General features: G+C 36.4%; 1 protein-coding gene across 5 annotated transcripts in view; it reads right to left on the reverse strand.

The window, feature by feature from the left end:
- IL17REL (interleukin 17 receptor E like) overlaps positions 1–20302 on the reverse strand; it is a 43360-nt gene that overhangs the window by 9127 nt on the left and 13931 nt on the right. For 3 of the 5 annotated variants that reach the window (XM_031614820.2, XM_031614812.2, XM_031614827.2), the window contains exons 2-10: positions 15684–15711; positions 9551–9700; positions 8708–8817; positions 7149–7263; positions 5544–5588; positions 4593–4732; positions 4377–4448; positions 1852–1906; positions 1463–1626 (exon numbers count right to left, since the gene is read on the reverse strand). In XM_031614820.2, the coding sequence (XP_031470680.2) occupies positions 1463–1626; positions 1852–1906; positions 4377–4448; positions 4593–4732; positions 5544–5588; positions 7149–7263; positions 8708–8817; positions 9551–9700; positions 15684–15711 (879 nt within the window). Of the gene's footprint in view, positions 1–1462; positions 1627–1851; positions 1907–4376; positions 4449–4592; positions 4733–5543; positions 5589–7148; positions 7264–8707; positions 8818–9550; positions 9701–11141; positions 11414–15683; positions 15712–20302 lie in introns of those variants that run through there. The other 2 variants (XM_090136683.1, XM_090136681.1) reach the window with 2 other exon arrangements.

Below are 20302 nucleotides of genomic sequence, written 5' to 3' on the forward strand. Positions count from 1 at the left end.
TTAAGCATATCCACAGTAGGATTGCAGAAAATAGTGCCATGGGATCTATCTGTTCAGAAGTGGAGACATCATGGTCTTTGACAAAGAAAGGCACAGCCTGATTAAAGAGAAGAGTTGCATAGCATCTAAGTCAATACATGCACATAGTATTAGAGTGTGTGGCACTGTGTGTGCTTACTGGCGAAGCTGGCATTATCTAAGTAATCTCTGCAGCACACTATAAAGATGTTCTTCAAGAAATGGTCAAAATTTAACACCCTTCACAATGAAATTGGAGAAAAAAAAAGAAAAAAAACCATCCTGTTAATGAATTCAGCCATTGAAAGCAATGAGTAAGTACAAGAAAACACTCATTGTCTGCAATAAAACAACCTTGGACAATGTTTTTGGTAATAGACATGACCATTACTAGACAAATCTCATTTTAGGATTCCTTTTTTTTTCCCTTTTTTTTTTTCTTTCCTGCAAGAAATGAGTTGTGCTTGTTGTCAGCAGATGATGAATCCCACCAGGCTCACATATGTAAAATTAAGCTTATGTGTTTTTGCAAGATCAAATCTTTGTTGAGGCACATAACATGGTGAATCTGAACAATCACTGAACACTTGCCCCAGAGTTCCTAAACAAAAAAAAACATTCTAATCCTCAGCTCAAATTCTATGCAATTTCATAAATTCAATGCATTCAGTCCCATGATACTTCAGACTGAAGTATGTAGCAGTTCAAAATACATGCATTAGGAATATAAGTGCTGAAAGAACTGAGGAACACAGTATTTCAATACCCACAACTTCAAGGCATTGAATCCAGTTTGAGGAGGGCACTTCAAAGAGAACATAATGGAGTATAAAACTACCATCAAGGTATTTTTACATCTTCACTAAGATCTAAAGAGATTTAGATTTGTCTGACTTCCATTTTAGATATCTAAAGTTAAATATCCAGATTATGATGTTATGATGTCCGGTCATAATAGACTCTTGTCATAATGCAAAACATCAGAGATATAGTCCTCCAAACTTTCTTAAATATCTATTGTGAAATGAAAAGAACTGTCCTCTGAATGTGTCTGCTTTATTTCCTTACTTTAAAGGGTATCTGAAATGAACAGTTTTGACTTGAACACATAATTTTTAGACAGCTAAGTCAGAGCAGATGAATCATGCCTTTACTATAAATGAAAAGCAGAATCTATTGACCCCAAAGAATTTAGTAAACATTACTAGCTTCACAGTCATGTCTGTCTTTTTATTTCTTAATAGTGAGTCAACCAATATTGAACTTTCTGAATAAATTATGTGGTTAGTGTACAAGAACAAACTGTGGTTATGAACAGTTTAAAGTATCACAGAAGAAAAGAGGAATTTGCAACTGCTCTTATTCCAAAGGCTAGCTTCACTTTATGTATTGTTCTGGTCATGGCCAATCTCACTAGTTGAATAAAGAGCCGTATAGCTCTTACCTTCTCAGGAAAACGTTTGGAAGAATCTTGTATATCTTCACAGTGGTCATTAGACTTCATTAATCTGCACAGGTTAACAATGACAAGCACAGGGCAGGCTGGTTCCCAAGCTAGGGTTTGTGTCACTGGATTATAAACAATATTATCCCATAATGCCGTTGTATCTGTGCACCAAAAAAGTGGAAACATTATTCAGAATGTCAAAAAAAATGTAATCAGGGAAAGACACTTTAAACTTAAGACCTGAAAATAAGTTATTTCATCTACCACAATATAACAAGCCAGCATAACAATTTCCTTGCAGTTTTGCAATGCATGGTTTTCACCTTAGATGAATTTCAACTTGTGACAAAAAACACTCAGATAAAGAGTAATCAAAAAGTACTTGCCATTTTCAAAGGGACAAAGTTGTAACCTCCTGGCATCTGGTATTGCCAGCCAACCCTAAAACCCAAAAATTAGCGATTAACTGGAGATCTTCAGATACAACATTTTTTAACTCTTCAGAAAGAATGTGAAAGACCAGCCTTCCCACTAAAGACACATACATGTTATGTCTATTATGGTATTTGGGGAAGTATTTTTTTAAAAGGCTTATTTGCACTGGATATCTATTCAGCACTATTGGGACTGGAGGTGATGAACTAGCCTAGCTGGAAGCCGATGACATGGTGATGGTGACCGGATGATGTGACCTCTTCCAGCCCTACATGCCTACTATTTCTGAGTCGTATATTTGGACCATATTTCATTTAAAAAGACTACTAACTTGATATTCATTGTTTCTTACAGTGTCATTACATTCTAGGGGTAATAAAAGACATTTAAGAATCATAATGCTAGATCTCATGAGCTTTGTTATGGCTAAGGATGCAGCCTTGAAGTCTGAGGACTAACATTAAACCCAATCTTGCAGGAATCTATGCATGACTGTTAGTATAACCTAACTGTTTAGATTAATGTGCAAATGTTTTTATTGCTCACAGATTTGTTTGCTCAGCAATTACACGGTGGGTTTCTCTGTATATATACTAAGTGGAATATTTTCCAGTGACCTCCTACCTTTCAGAGTGAAATTGAAAAAAAATTAAAAAAAATTACTAGGTTTAAAAGAGATCTCCTGGTCCAATTCATATATTAAGGTATGTGATATTAGGTGTCTACAGTGTACACATCTGAATGTAACTAGACTATCCAAATTCATATTACAGTAGCCATATGAAGGTCCAGTCAGTGCAGGCAGTAGAATTTTCATAGTGCTAATCAGTTCATTCAAAAATAAGCAATTACATTGGTTCACTGAGTAATTCTACAGGTTTCACTTACTGCACTAACTAGATTATCAATGACTAAAGAATTTGGGCATTTAATTAAAAGGTAGGCATTTACATATGGATATCTACATGTTTTTTATGTTAATCCACATTAAAATACTACTCCAGTATTCAGTGAGAAACTAGTATTTTTGTATTTTATCAAGTTCATTTTAAATTAATTTGGTGAGTTTTTACTTCTTGCTCATCAAATTATCAGTAAAGAGTGTAGATACTGTGATTACAGGAATGGAGCTTATGGTCCTTCATGTCTTTAAAAGGCTTTAGCTTAAAAAATGCGTTCATATAAGAAACCGTTCTGATTGAGTATTTAATAAACAAACATAGTTTCTCTTTACATGTATTTTAACAGGCTAAAGAAAACATCTTCTTTGAATCTGTGTTGCAGTAGGCGTTTGCGGGGTATCGGGCTGTGACGCGATAGGACCTCCCCTGCTCTGTGATAAGGGACTGACGCACACCTGGAGGCGTAGATGTACTAGACATGAGTAAATGCACGTGGACATAGTAACGTAGATAAGCATGTAAAGTATATAAATTGCTGTTTCGCTTGCAATAAACGCCATCCTGCCTAACATCACCTTGGTGTGCACGTGGTGAGATGGTCGGGTCACAGTGGGGACGGCGTGAACCCTGGCCAGGCCATAGGAACGTGAGGAACTAGGGGTTTCCTACGCGGAAATAGAATCTGCTTTTTAAGACAGCCTTTCTAGTCCCCCACCATTCTAGATTTTTTATGTACATCTTTCATTTTAATTAATGTTTATTAAATAAGGATGCAATAATTGCCTACATTATTTCATAGAAAGTTTTACCTATACTTTCCTGCTCACTTGTGATAATCTTGCCACCTAAATCTTTTTTCACATTTACATCATGTAAGCATGTTCCTTTAATCAGTCATTCTATGATGAAGTATTATATTTTTCCAAACAAGGACTCATATTAGAAGTGTTTTTATTAGAGCAAATGCATGAACTTGTACTTCACATCATTACACTTTATCCTCATTTAGTTATTTCCTATATGAAGATCTCTATTCTCTTCCAATTATTCAGATTCTCTTCTATTTTAATTGTACCACTCAACTGTATTACTAGCAAATCTCATTAACACGTTCCTTCCTTTTGTGCCCTTGTGGCTGATGAAAACATTTATATAAGACCTGAGAGTGATCCTTAAATTACCTTCCTATAATCACTGCACCATTCAATAGAAGCAGCTGAATTAGTTCTCCAAGGAAGTATTATCTACCCCAGCTTCCTCAAATCATCTCTTAGCTTTGAATGTGAAACTACCTCAAATGCTATGCTGAAATTCAAATTAAACATGCTGTATTTTCATTACTTATAAAAACTCAGTTAAATTAACCTTGTATAAATTAATTTCCTTTTATCTCCATCCTTAATTAGTGTTTTCTGAAAAATCTGTTCAACTTTTTCATAACCATAAGGTCAAATGCTTTAGTCAAAAACATAGCAGTAGAGCATTTTCCTACAGATCTTCCCACCTTTTTTAGCACATAACCATATAAAATTTATTTAATCAGAAATACAATCATATATAAAATCCAAACTTACTTCAATGCAAAGACAAGGAAGTAGCTGAGAGTACTTCAGAGAAACTGATTTTAAAGAATCCTTTCCTCTTACCTGAAATGAAAAAGATGATCACTGATCCAGGCCAATTTAATAAAGTTAATAAAGACACAGAAGACCATTTCATATAAGTATGATCTCAATTAGCATTTCTACCCCAGACACCTCAAGAAAGCAATGCTTCAAGCATTTACTCACCACAGCAAATTGTCCCACATCTTCACAGGTAAACCATTTGTGACACAAACGAATGTAATAATCTTGATCTCGAAGAAAGTTGGATACATTCACTGATATGATTTTTCTTGTCCTGTCTACATTATAGTCTAACTTTCCAGCTGAAAAAGAAAACTCAGACATCAAATTATTGTATCTAATTCTTTATTACTTTGTATATTTTTGACTTCATTGTTCCTTTACAAAAATATAGAATGTACTTAAAAACTTTGTAGAGATAAATTAACATTTCTTACCTAGGATATTTGAAATCATTCTTTTTATATTCTGATATTCCTATACGTAATCTTATTATATGACATACGATATTTTTCAAAAGAATGAATTTCAACATTACTAATTTTTAATTAACACTGTCAATAATGAGAAGCCAAGACACCTACAGATTGAACCTCAGCCTCATTACTTGAAATCTTATGTAGTTCATGTACAAATACCCGAAATACACACACTAATGCTACTTCAAAAGCTGATAATCCTAAGGCTGAAATCTCATTTCTTTGAGAATATGTGCAACCATGTTGGACAAATACAATATGTGGGGGCTTTTTCTTCATTATGCTTATTCACAGGTATCTCAAGATCAGGACAGCAACTTGACCAATTCGCTTTAATTTATTTATGAGATCTGTTTATAGACAAAATATGAAACTTGTAATCTGTAGGTCATGAAAAAGACACAAACCTGCTTCCAAATGCTTAAGTACTGAATAGATTGTCAACATCCTTATCTGCTATCTAGCATGTACAAGTCAATATAGAAAAACACTGAATTTTTGTGAAATACCCAAAGTGTAATTTTAAATAGCAGTTGTAAATATTTTTTTCTGCTCATTCAGCTATGAAAACATATCATTGTAGAAGTTACAAGAAATATCCCACAACTTCAAGTTATACAGAAAATGAGCTCACCCAAACAAGCTGGAATATGCTTTCCCACATCACTGTTTCTGCAATCTGTAAAATAGAGACCAGAATTTTCTTCAGTATTGCTTTATTTATATAGGCGTGTAGGTAAGACTTCCAAATTATCCAATAGTTTCCCAACACTAAAACAATTCCATTCATCCCTTTTAAAGGTAGATTTTGATCCACTTCTAGATAGTGAAGGAAGTGAAGGAAGTACCACACACACTGACTGTGTCTTAACTTGCATTAGGGAGCTATCTCACCATTGTGGGGTTTCTACTGTTAAACCTCTTCAGCAATTTAAGGTGGCAAGCTAGGATACAACAGTGCACTTCTTTACCCAGTAGCTAACAATAACATAGGTAATAACAATTCCAGTTATCCTTTCCTTGAAACTCACTCCAGTTGTTTACTAGACTCATTCTTCTGCTAAAAACAACTGTAGTTTTTCAATTCTGGTTTTCCTCTAGAGTTGCAAAGAATTACCTTCATTTAGTTCCCAGGGAGCCTGCCAGAACTAGAGGCCAACCAGCACCTTCAGAACTAATATCCAATACTTGTATCTTCACAATCTAAATCTTGATTTTAAAATATTTTGCTTAAATGTACATTAAGCAGTATTTTGCTTTAATTGCCCTCACACTGCGATTTTCCATACGAAAACATTTTCCTTTGTTTTCATTTCACTTTGTTTAAAACTAGGCTTTATAAAGCTTTATTTTTTCCCCTTGTCATTCATAAAGAACGTATCTCCTTCAGTAGTGAACTGGAGGGAGGCTTTAGCAAAAAAATGAAATGCTTTTTAAACAGAGCAAAGCTTTACTTGAGCAGACACAAAATGTCTGATACAGTATGCAAGGGATGGTAGTGCACCAATGGCCATGGGCGAGGGCAGCAGCCCACAGACAGTGGCGATGGGATGGCAGGACAAGCACAGGCAATGGGCTGAGTGAGGGGTCTCAGTTCACTTTTTGCACCACCACTTGCCACACTGAGCCACTGGACCACTTATACTGAATCTACTTCAATATGCATACAGTATGCAACTTACACCAAAACAAGGACCAAAGGTATCTTATCTCACTCATATAGAAACAGGTGACAGAACAGATCGCTAGTGAAAAGAAGATATTTCTTTACACTTCCTTATTAAACTTTCCAAAAGCTCTGGAACCACCTGGGGCCTAACAGAAGACAGCAGAATTTCCATCTTATGCACAGAGATCATGCAGGACTGAGCCTACTGGCAGAGATCGATCACATTCCAGTCACAGGAATGCAATCTTGGAGAAAGGCATAATGTAGCTTTCCAAATATTTTGAAATATTTGAAACAAACTCTGGTATCTGGTGTTGTTCGATCTTGTTTTGTTTTGTTTTTGGCAAGTCAGACATTTACACACACCAAATAAATCACCAAAATGTAGAATAATACTGATTATGTCAGACATAAAATAGTACCATTTAGGTCAGCGTATTCCAAAATGTGATTTGCCTTTGCATTGAGATTTTGGTTTTGTTTGGAACGTTTGGCTTTTTTTTGTTTGGTTTGTTTTTCTCTTTGAAAAGATGGCTTTTGAAAAACATTTGTTTGAAGATGTTTTCCTACCTTCAACATAGTATTCCTGACTCATCTTAACTTCACAGTAATTTGGTACTGTTTTCATGGTCACATAGATGTGTTGTGCTACGTTGACTTCAAAGCAATTGAATTGAACCTGCACCTGTTTAAAACGTTTAGAAAACAAAGTTTGTGTGTGACTTCCAGAATGCATGAGAACCACTAGTTATGAGAGTTAAGCAAGCAATATTTTTGTTTAAATTGATTTACATTTGCAAGGAGCATTAAGCATTTTGAGATACTGTAGCATTAAGAATGTAAAGGAAGCAGATGCCATTTAATTAAAGGATTTCAAAGCGTGTAATTTCTTCTAATCTTGGAGCTTGCCATCATCTTTACTTCCAGAAAACCAAAGATGAACTATCAAATAATAGGAAAAGCACAGAACTCACTGAACTGAAAAAAAGGATAAAATGTATTTTATACTACCAAAAGTCCTGAGCTGTAAGCATTTTAGAAGCACAAACAATTGCAGAATAGGAAAACATGTCTGTTAAAACATTTAGCATCAACTTTGGCAAATTTATTCATTCCAGTAAGGTTCTGGGAAAGTATTTTAGGAGGCAAAAGTTGAGGTCCAATTACAGCTGGTCATTTCCTCACTGATAGCAGTAACTACTGTATTCCGTATAAACTTCCGAATGTATTTAACTCCTATTTGACACAAATGCCTTTGGAGGGTAAAAGATTACTCGCAAAACTGAAAGTATGCTTCCTAAATGCATTGGTTGAGTCACACCTATAAAATTCTCCTTGCTCTGAAAGCCAATAATTGTTGATTGCCAGCCCTGCACTGCCTGCAGGGACTTTTGATCATCAACTGATGATACTGAGTGTAGACTGCAATTGCAGTTTGGGAGTAGAAATTGCTTTCGCACATGCAGTCAATATAACAGAGCACATGAAGTAACATGTTTTGTATGGGATTAATAACAGTTATTCACCACTAGCTGAAAGCAAAAATTCCTCTTTTAAACAGTGGGTCAAGGATTGCTTTTTTTTTTTTTTTTTTTTTTCCTGCTGCAGATTTTAATAACAAATACTTCTGGGTTTAGTTTAGTACAAAATCACACTCTGCCGCTGCAATTATTATTATGAGTTTAGAACAGATGTGTACAAGTGTTTAGGCACTTGGCTGTCTTCTAGATGTGTAAATTCTATTGACATGGCTGGATCTAAATAAATGTGAGTGGGACGTGAGAATATGCACCTAATGGTCCCTGTGACATTATGCTTCCAAGCAATTGGAGTAACAACAGCTTCCCCACAATTTGGTGGGTACAATAAGAAAGAAAACAAGATCAATTTGAAAAGTAGAATTTATAGAGGCATCTTCTCTTGGTAAAAGTGGAAGAAGTCTAAAAATGGTGGAGAATCACATACAGAAGACATTTGTTACAAAGTTTCATTTGACACTACTGAAGCATATATTTCATTGCTGTTTTCCACAGAAACGTTAAGACAGTAAGGAGAAATACAAAAACTATGTTTTTTCCAAAAGTTTATAAACATTTAAATGAAAAACAACCCCATAAAAATGAGTCTACCTTCTTTCCATTAAGTATCTTGCTTTTTTTCCTGGCAAATCTCACATTTGTGCACTGAGATCGCTGTGTGTCCAGTGAAAAAGAACATATTTCCAGCCCACGAATATTTTCTGAAATAAGTTAGGAATACATTTCAAAAATGCGATTTGAACATCTTTAACAGAAAAATAAGATACACCATATTCTAATCTTTCCAAGTGAAAAGTACACATATTTTATCTGTGTAAAAAAAGGGGGACAGCATGTAATAACATGTACATGGAGGAGGAAGCCTCCATGGATTTAATACAGATTGCTATGAATTAAGGCTTTAATTATGCAAACTGTCATGCAAATGATTAAGCACAAATCACACAATGGGTGAAGCACACCAGGAAATATCTAAACAATAACACACTAAGTACATGAATGGCAGGATGTTGGTAAAAATAAACTGTGCCCCAAAAAATTGAGTGCTTTCATTTTACTTTGGTTTAGAATTGGAACTTCAGAACAAAATACAGTTTCTTCTCTTGGTGCAGTCACTCATGCCCATGTTGCCAGGGCAAATGGTATCAGTGTGCGTGTAAATATTCACATGTGAGAGAGCAAGAAAGAAAGAGCAGCAGTACTACAGGGACACTGGTAGAGAAAACTGTAATATGTTGGATGTAAAAAATTAAGATCTCATTCCTTTGAGAAATTCCAGGGCTTTATCTTGGTTTGTAGTTAAAAAGTTCCATTAAAAAATCTGATACAACCACATGAAAATAGCTTGGACACAAGCATTACTACGGAACAAAAATAGGCAGAAAAACAGCAAGAAGTAAACAGAAATGATTCAGTAGCAAATCTGCTTCCTACCATCCAGACTCAGACTTCCTTTAATGTTTAAATGAAGAGAGCATGGGCTTCCTTGGACACATTTAATAACTGTTGAGATCTTCATGCTCTTCAGTACCATAGAAGACAAAGATGCAGGAGCACTGTGGCAGAAGCTGTTAAAAATGCCACCTGCAAATATAAAACACGAAGAGAAGTCACAGTGTGCACAGGATAGTTCTGGGGAAGGAAGCACCAAAGATGGAAATCCAGCTCTTGAGAAATCAGTAGGGAAGTCACCACTGTCTTCAGTAAAACCAATATTTTACCTAAGATATTCATGTGACCACAGCAAGCTCATGGCTGACTGACTTCACTAGAAATGCAGTGGGAAAGAACTGTGTTACAGATGGGATTTGATAATAAATTTCCTGGCTTAGGAAAGTATTAACTCAAAAAAGAAAATCATATTTCTAACAGTTAAGGTTAGCAGAGTGCAACTAGACTAATAGCACTTCTAAGTAACTAGATCTTTCAAATCATGGCTAGACTAATCATATAAGCTTTTCTTTTTTTTTTTTTTTCTCAAAAAACTTTGCCTGAATGTTGTGAGTACCCTCATGGGTAGTATTTCACTTTCAAGAGTCAATGGCGGATAGTCTCAGCTGATGTTAAATATGATTTTCACACAAGAGGGCACCATTGCATTCCTAGTGATGAAAAAAAACCCCACACCTACAAGATTTCTTTCCAGTAAGAGATGAAAAACAAAAATAAAACAAAACAAAACAGAAGCCTCTAAATAGAACTACTATGCCTCATCTCATTTTCTTGTGCCAATTTAGTCCTGCCTCAAATCCTTTGGACACGTGTTTGCACATCAGCCTTCTGTAAACTAATGTAAAAGAAGAATCAGGCTTCAGGTCCCATGTCTCACCAGTTAGCCATATTTCACCATATTTCATCTCTTTCTACTTCCCAGGCTGCTTAACAAAGGAATTGATTATTCATGTATGAGTTTATGTTAGTACAGTGGATGTAATCCCCAGTGCATTCCTGAGGCTTCTCTATCTCAAATGCACTGTTGTAGTCTCAAAAACCAGAGATCAAGAGACTGTCAAAGTGAATAGCTAGGGAATTGGGTTTTGTTCCTTGGCTTTGTGGTTTACAATGCAGCACACTCATTTTATCTGCAACTACATGCTATCAGTTTCTTTGAAATATTTATTATCCTCCTAACTTCAGTATGAAAGTTAAAAACACTCGAGTAAAACAAAGTATTTCACAACTCATTCTCATTTTCAAACTTTTGACTGTTGTTAGTCATACTGCTAAGCATACTCCTAGAAGGCGTCCAATTATTATGGAGAAAAGCATAGTATGTAGGTGCAATGGCATGGTACTGTGCTTGCCATAAAAATACAGAATAGCATAGAATCATAGAATTGTCTAGGTTGACCTCTGAGATCATGAAGACCAATTGTGAACCTGACCTGCCATGGTCTCTTCTCTCCCACAGCTTGGGACAATTTCCTCACATTCCAACAATCCTACCTGAAATTATTAGAAAAGTATGCACTCTTCAGTGCCTAGCCAATAATTATTATCAAGGCATGGATTCTCATTGACTCACATGGAAGATGCATCCATTGTTCTCCCAGAGGAAAGGTAGGATGGAAGGACAAAGCATATTCTTATTTACTCCTTCAGTCGTAAAGAAAAGTTCTTTAAGTGCGAAGACCAGAAGAATAATAAGCTGTACAAGAGCACTTCTAGCACTTCCACTTCCCATTTCAAGAAGGAGCCTATTGTCAGGGACCAAATTCCTATATATGCAGAACATGGAGACAGGCTGATATAAATGTTGCACTTTGGCTTAACTCTGTCAGGCCTCAAAGTGCCCTCACACTTGGTATCAGGAGATATCACAAGTCAGAAAATACTAAACACCTGAATCTCCACTTCATTAGCCTGTGGTTTTCTTGCCATTGAGCACACTGTGGAGGTAACAGGTTATTCTGATCTCAAGTAAGTGGAAAAGTGAGAAAACAATGACACTTCACCTGAAGTGACAGTTAAGCCAACTCTCAATTATCCAAGGTAATACCAGCAGTGAGAGAAGCAAAAGAAAGAACAAGCACCGATGATTCAGAATACACAAATGAGGCCATAAGAAGAGTACATGGACTTTTGGAGAATTTTTAAATGTGTTTCAACAGAGATTAAGCAGACTTAAGAAGTACTCTGAGTAGCAGCTAGGTGTGAACACTCTATTCCATCTTCCAAGAATGGGTTGTGTAATAATCCTCAAGCTGTCTCAGGATGAAGAGTTATTTTACAACACCCAATCAATCCACCCAGTTAATTAAATTGCAGACCTACTTGATAACAATTATTACTCACGTGCTAAAAATGTAATGATTAGTTTTTTTCCAGATCTTTGCTCAAAACACATTTTCTTGGACTTCTTCAACCACCAGGTCTACCCATTTCAGATCAGGGCTGCCAGATTTACCTACATGGAATATGCTGAATGACATGCAGTTATGTGCACCAGTCTATGTTATTTTCATAAGAAAATAAGCAGTATTTGAAATAAGCCAATAAATTATTTTAATTTAGTTCCTCAGTTGTCAATGTAAATTTCTCAATCAAGGCTTTACCTTGCCTACTTTTGTAACTGTGTAGAAATGATTCAAGGGAAGAGGAATGTGATATTTCTTGACAAAGTGAATCTGAGTGAATTTGACCATATTATTTGATCCTATATATTTTTAGGGGAGATTGTTTTGAGCCAATTGAATTTTATCCTTAGTTATTACTGCTTGAGGTATAGGATTATCAGACACCAGAGGCCTCTCTAAGGAGAATCCCAGGTCATAACTAGGTGCATTACCAACAGTGGATTGTACAAACAGTTTTAGAACTACTGCATCAGTAAGCAGGAACACTGCTTTTCCTGGTCATGGTTTTTGCATTCAACTGAAAACAAGCAAGTAATACACTGGATAAAATGAAAATACTCTTTCACTTTGGATTTTTTTCCTTTAATTTTAGGAATTTTTCCCATTAATTTTGGGAATTGCAGAAGATGCCATGAAACTCATCAAAAATGGATGGATCAAAAATTAAATGGATCATATAATGCATGAAGACACTAGCTTGAATCTCAATAAATGCATGATACAGGAAAGAGCTTACAGAAAAGAATTTCCTTGCCACAAATCATCACAGACATTTAAGTAATCACAAAAGGGGACTCACTTCTGACTAATTCTTCAGTCAACTGTCTCCTTATCATATTTTAATCCTCCTCCCCCCTTAAATAGCTTCCTCTAGGATACACACCTCTTTCTCATGAGTAGTTTGATCTATACCCCAGAAGACATTAAGGTACACCTGGCTACACAAACCATATTCTGAGTAAATCTTGCTTAAACTTTATGTTTGTGAATTATAACTGTAATTAGCCTTACATGAGAGAAGGATTGTTGGTGTAATAAAAGAATCCTTAATTATGGACAGATATAAACCGAGGCATAAAGAAGCCAAGACTTATTATTCAGCATGTAGACACTTTCCTTGTACTTAACCACAGCAGATTATGTTTTTATCTGTTGATGCAGCAATCAACCTAGAACTGTCATGACAGCAAAACACACCTTATGTATCCTTGGATAATAGAAGTCAGAGCTGAGCAATGAATACGCAATAGAAATGATTGGATGGATAATTTGAAGCCCCAGGCAAGAAGACGAAATTGGAGAATGGGGAAAAAAAAAATGCAGATAAAACTCATTAAGAATAGGCCCAGGGCAGCTCCCAAAAGAAACTCCTAACTGTTTTCTTTTTCTTTTTTGTTGGTATTTCTTCCCTACAAGAATGGTAAGAATCTCAACTACTTAGGATATTAACAGGGATAAATCTGTTAGCTTATCTACTGTGCACAGAAATTGCTTCACTGGGGCATCATTCCACAAGTAAAAATTACAGTAACATTTCAAACCAATTTGCATATGATTTACCACAGTATCTGCTGCATCTGTGCATTATGATGACTCAACAGTCTTCATAAACAAACTAGGTACACTCACCTAAGATAACAATGTGATGCATTTATGTTAACAAATATCAAAATCTGCAACTTAAAAGTACTTGAACCAGTTATGAAATTGATTACAATTCAGTTTTCTCTTTTACAATAGATTTCAATGCAGAGTAAATTAAGAAGAGTTCCACAGTTGTATGTTCAGGAAGTATTTCAGACTTGCAAGAATCATGAATGGCATGATCTTACACTATGTCAAATATATTTTCTGAGTGATTTTAATATTAAAGGATCTTGAAAAAGTACAGTTAATTTTAAATACTGCGGTAGCCTTAATGTACTTCTAATAGTTTGTAGGAAGGGGATGGAGAAGGCAGAAGCTCTTCTGCCAAACACTACAGAGGTGATATCCATAAATTCTGCAGAATAAAGTCATCTTTTTGGTGCAGCTAAAAGCAATGACTACTGCACAGTATTACACATTAAAGGTCTTTTGAGGTAATTTTACCTCAAAAAATAATTAATACAAAGTATGACTATGGAAAAGGAAGTATGGAAATAAGTATACACCCAGTGTTGCACAAGACAACTAGGATGAAGACTGAAAAAAATGTTTTTTCATCGTGCCGGTAAGGCTGAGTCATCCTACATGTTGCTCGTTTTAAAGATAGCTGATAAGCCATTTACAGGCAGCACTGAAAACCTACAACCAGCTCTGCTTGGTGTACACTGTATTGCAAGATAAGGATCTTGAGTTTACAAGATCTACAGACCCAAAGAGTATATCCAGCTCAGAGTTAAACAGCTAGTTTAAGCTCATACACATCATAAGGTGATACCTTTGGCAGGCAAAGGAGAGGAAGAACCCCTCTTGCCTTCCTCCCAGCATATAACTCACTTTGCCCTAAGAATGAATCACCACCTTCTGTTACCAGTAGTGTCTCCACTATCTAGATTTGCATTTGTGTAATACCTAGCAATTATTTTAGCTCCTAACCAACAGTATTGCAAGTGTCCTTCCCTTAGAGGCCAGAGTTATAGGGTTTGATTTCCTCCTGTGCTACCCAAAAGCTTGGCAAAGTTCAGTGTCCCAATTTATCTCTTATTCTGTGCCTCCTTCCATGCAGTTTTTGCAACTAGCAGGTCAGCTGTCCAACCCAAATAAGGCTCATTCACAGCCTGATCCAGTCACTGATGGTTCAACCTCTTTACTGGTAGAAGGTAATGACTTTTTCAAGAGGGACTTTTAATTGCATCCCTCCCAAAGCCATCACCTCAACAGTATGTGTCCGGTAAACATCATGCTTTCAGAATAAGACTCTGGACAACTGTCATCCAGCTCACTGCCCCACCCTATAGCACCAGAACCTCACATGCTTGTGGTTTTCAAATAGAGCTTCTCTCTGTCCATGGGTATTCTGCCATGAGAATCCAGGAAAGGCTTGCTGAAGATAAGCAGCATTCAGAGCTGAGACTTCAGGTACAACCATCCCCTGAAAGGGGACAGCCTGCAAGGCAGTTGCGTTGTACTTCCTTGTCAAGCAAGTCTGCTCACTGGAGGAGTGACTGATGGAGGCTTCAGAGTTTAGAAAATTCAAGAGTCTATATTGCTACTGTAGCCAAAAATAATAAATAAAAGCAATGTAAACATGTGAGTGAAATGTCAAAGCAAATGCTCCCAATGACTATCTATGGTTAAGAAACCTTAACCAATAATGCACTATTATTAACCTATTATTTACTACAGCCTACCAATTTCCTATGTTGTGTACAGGGAAACTTGGATTCAAATTGAAAGATTTAGGTTAGATGTTAGGAAGAAATTCATTACTCACAGGGTGCCCAGAGAAGTTGTAGGTGCCCCATTCCTGGAGGCATTCAAGACCAGGCTTGATGGGGATACTGAGCAGACTGATCCAGTGGTAGGCAACCTTACTCATGACAGGGGAATTGGAACTATATAATCTTTGAGGTCCCTTCCAACCCAAGCCATTCTATGATTCTATGATTCTTTGATTCTATGACACAGTGATCTGAAGTGACCAGGAAAGTGCATCTATTATCTGCAACAAATCATCTTTATTTTTCAAAAACAAATGTAGCAAAAAGTGAATGATATATACTCACTGGAAGGTTTGCTTTTACAATGAATCCCCTGCAAACAGAAAATATATATATATTATAATAGGTTTTCTGAGGTGATGATAAAAATAAATATTATTTAATCATTATACACAAGTATAAACATACTTTTTTAAAAAGTAAGCACATTTTAACACAAATAGATTTTGAAATCAGAACACATTTTCAAATACAGTGCAAACACTTAATATGATATCCAGATAAGTTTGAGGACACAAGATCAGTGTTATCCATATTTTCATGTATTTTCTACTGAGTTGTAACCATTACAAGTCCAAAGTTCCATCAAATAGAGACCTCAATGAGACACTGCCTGATCAAAAAAAAAAAAAAATTACCAATACTTTATTTATAAATATAAATATACATAAGTATAAATAAATCAGGCAAAGAAACCTAGTGATTTTTTAGTGCAGGGTATCTATAACACTTCTGAATATTAGATGAGTTTTAGGAAGGTCACATTAGGCCAACAGGACATATTACAATCAACTGCAAATGAAGCTGAGGAACAGGACTTGCCATTTTATTTCTGAGAACTATCTGGCTCGTAATCCTGAAATTGAAATTACTCAGGCACAATACTTACCATGTCAAGTGAGTAAGTTTTTTTGTAAGAGGCAAAGTGAACCTGACATTGAGATTTGAGCAGGTTTCCAGCTGTCTTTCAGACAGGCTACACCCATTTTCCAAGTAAAATAAACACTCAACCACACATCAAAATTCTGTAGAATATAAAAATAGCAAATATCATTTTGAATACTATGTATCATTTTCTAAATACAGGCTACTACTAAACCAAAAAATATGTTTTCCTGCAGTTCTGGCATTCTGACATAACACTTCTACTAGCGTTCCTTTCTGGTGTATGGTGTAAAGCATATTCCTCTACATTTTCTTTAAAAATCAGTGCATTATTCACAGAGATGCTTTTGTCACAACTGCAAAAGAAGCAGGCATCACCTTGTCTCCTCTGCTCTCAGATGCACTGGCAGCTGTTATTCCTTTTAAAGTATTTCAGGATCCTGTCAGTAAGCCAACAGTCTGTGAGATTTAGAGCCAGCAAAAGTCTCTCAGCAGACATTTGGAAGTTCTCAAGTTGTATACAAATACAGTCGGCAGCCTGGGTGAGTACTAGCATTGTCATAAAAGAACTATTACTTGGTCTTCTATGTGGCTGTCACCCACAGGTCTTTCTGTCCACCTCATAAACACAGCTGTAAAATGTTATTTCTGAAAGTGTGAAATGACAGCCCTGTGGTAGCTGTACACATGTATGGTCTTAACCCATAGTAGTTGAGAATTGTTTCTGTTCTTCATGGCTACATTTGGCCACTGCAGCAAAAGGGAAAAAAAAACTTTTTTATAAATATATTAACAGTAAGAGGAGGGCTAAGGAGAATCTGCATCCTTTACCGGATGCGTTGGGGTACGTGATCACTGGCAATAAGGAAAAGGATGAGGTTCTCAGTGCCTTCTTTACATTCGTCCATAAAAGTCACATCAGCTATCCTCAGGGTACTCTACTCCCTGACCTGGAAATCTTCGATGCGGAACAGAATAAACCTCCCCACAATTCAGGTGGAAACAGTCAGAGACCTACTACTCAAGCTGGATCGTCACAAGTCCATGGGACATCCACCCGAGTGTGCTGAGGGAGCTGGCAGAGGTAATTGCCATCTTTCCATCATCTGTCAGAGTTCCTGGTAAACCTGAGAGGTCCCAAAGGACTGGAGGCTTGCCAGTGTGGCTCCTATTTACAAGAAGGGTTGTAATGTCAGCCTGACCTCAGTGTCAGGGAAGGTTATATTTTGAGTGAGATCACACAGCATGTGCAGGACAACCAGAGAATCAGGTCTAGAGAACCTGGTGTACAAAAGGCAGGTCCTGCTTAACCAACCCGATCTCCTTGTATGATTGAGTGATGGGGGATGAGGGAAAGGCTGTCAAAGTAGTCTACTACACTTCAGTAAAGCCTTTGACACTGTCTCCCACAGCATTCTCCTGGAGAAGCTGGCAGCCCACGGGTTGGACAGGTATATACTGTGCTGGGTAAAGAACTGGCTGGAGGGCCAAGCCCAGAGAGTGGTGGTGAATGGAGTTAAATCCCCCTGGTGACCAGTCACTAGTTGTGTTCCACAGCGGTCACTGCTGGGGCCATCCTGTTTAATATCTTTAGTGATGATTTGGATGAAGAAATTGAGTGCATCCTAGTAAGTTTACAGATGACACCAAGTCAGGGGGCTCATGTCCAGCTTTTCATCCATCAGGACCCCCAAGGAAATCAAACTTCTTTATATAACTGTTCTAAAGGTGGGGTACTTCTATTTCAATGGTTTCATAAATTCCTCAGATCCCCTGAAGGAGTAAAAAACTGTAACTGATGTAACCTTATTTCTGTTGCAATGTGTTGATTGATATATTTGTCACTTACAATTTCTGTAGAAAGACTTTCTTTGTAGTTTGCTGATTTTCACAATGCAGATTCATCAACAGAAAGAAGACTATAGCTTTCTCACATACTCAGTGTAACACTAATCTAATAGAAGTGGAACATGCCAACTCATAGAAAACTCCATTGGAATTTTAATTGCAGTTCCAAAGCCCTGATTTTGAATTAATTTCTAATCAGACCCTGCAGGAGTACACAGAAGGACAACTTGAATTCAGCCTCTTTTGCTTGAGGTTCTTGATGGCCTTAGGAAATGGAACAGACAAGTAAACAACTGCAAAAAAAACAAACTGCAAACAATTCAGTGAGTGAGCAAGCTAGGGAGCTAGCTTTCTGTTAAGAAAATCTAACAGTTGGATCAGCAAATTGATGAACTACTGCTCACTGAAAGGAATTAATCTCTAATGAAGTTGAAAATTTAGTAAATTACCTTTGTATTTTTAACTTCCCATTTTACAGCCAAACTACTGAAAATGTTCTTGTCAGGTGGTTTGAGAGAGATCCCAACTGCAAGTAAAAAATTCTCAGAAGAAACTAGTTGTCTGCTATCTTCTCTTTATGATCTCAGTACAAAAATTCATTGAATAAAAAAACATTTCCATTGAACTAAACAAAAAATCTGAAAAAATCAGACCATCTAGTCTATATTCAAAGACCAATGTTTAAGATGCCCTGTTTTGACATCTGAAAAAATGCAAATTGTATGTAAATAAATTAAGTTACAAATGAGAAAACAAATCACCAACTTCTCTGGGGCTGCAGGATGATGCAGAAATACATCTTCTATCCCAATTAATTATTCTTTTTCACTATTGTTTACATGAATCCTAATCTCTGATCACTTTTTAGTAACATCTTGTATCTATTTACTCATCTACTCTATGGGGAAAAAGTAATATATCCAGTAGTGATTTTTGTTCTGGTCAGGAGATATTTTGTAGTTCTTGGGTGCTTAGGTTAGTTCTGGATGAGGAGCTGTTGGGAAGGTTTACATAAATAATCAAGCATTTGCTCAAACACTTACCAATTAAAGCAAGCATTCGGTCACAGTTCAATTCTTTTTTTTAATAAGTGATTATTTTTATTGCACAATGCCATAGGGTTTTTTTTCCTCTTTTACAATCATTTCGCAAAATAGTCAAAAGCGAGACCATTTTTCTCAAAGAAGAACTCAAAGAAATGAACCAAGTTCCTTTCCCACTTTCTATATCTTTTGTTTTCAGGAATTTTCAGTGATGAATGCAATAAAAAAAACATAACAGTAAAACCAGAATGGAAATTTTCTTCTCCTTTCACAAATGCTGTGGGTGTCTTTTATGCAAAAATGAAATCTTGAACATGATGGTACAATGTAGTGCAATACAGAGGACATCTCTGATTCATATCTGTTTTGGCAAATAGCCTAAGCAAAATACACTTACACAATGTACAAACAGTTAGGGATTTTCCTATTTCTCTAGGGTTTTCCCCACTTGTGGTATTACTCAACTGTAGCTAGAGGTTATCTGAACAGACACCACCAATATGCATCACACTGAATAGGAGGTGTGGTGCCAACTTTTCAGCTAGCACAGCAACTTCTCAATCTAATTCAACTGTAATAGCACTCTGTGCTTTTAAAGACTGTAGAGCAGAAAGTAAGATTGGCAGAGGAAGATTTGGATATGAGGGCTCAAGGAGTTCTTTCATGAAATAAAATTGCTGAGGAAAAGAAACAAAGATTAGACCTATTTCCCACTTCCTTTTATACCTCCAGGCACTGAAGCAAAAGCAGAACTGTAGAAATTGTTCCCTGAATGATCTGTCAACACAGGAAAGAGTCTGGGGTAAATTTTGTTTCCTAGTCTGTTCACTAACTCTGCTATACCTGGTTCATAGAAGAGCTCATGGCAGCTCTTCCACAATTCCAAAAAGAGCGGTAAGATGCCTGAAAATGCTTTAAAATGTATTTTGAACATAATTTGGGCCAGGCTGTCAGACATTCAACATTCAGTCTTTCAAGATGTCTGCATTAATGTCAGGGAAAGCAAAGTAAATCTTTTGAGAGATTCTCAATGGCAAAGCTATTACCTACACTCCTACCTAAAGCCAAACTATCAGAGAGAAGAGGAAAAGGAACATGACCATTTTATGAAGTTTCCCTCTATTCCAG

This window comes from Phasianus colchicus, chromosome 1 (assembly GCF_987193195.1).
Source record: "Phasianus colchicus chromosome 1, bPhaCol1.hap1.1, whole genome shotgun sequence".
Classification (NCBI taxonomy): Eukaryota; Metazoa; Chordata; class Aves; order Galliformes; family Phasianidae; genus Phasianus; species Phasianus colchicus.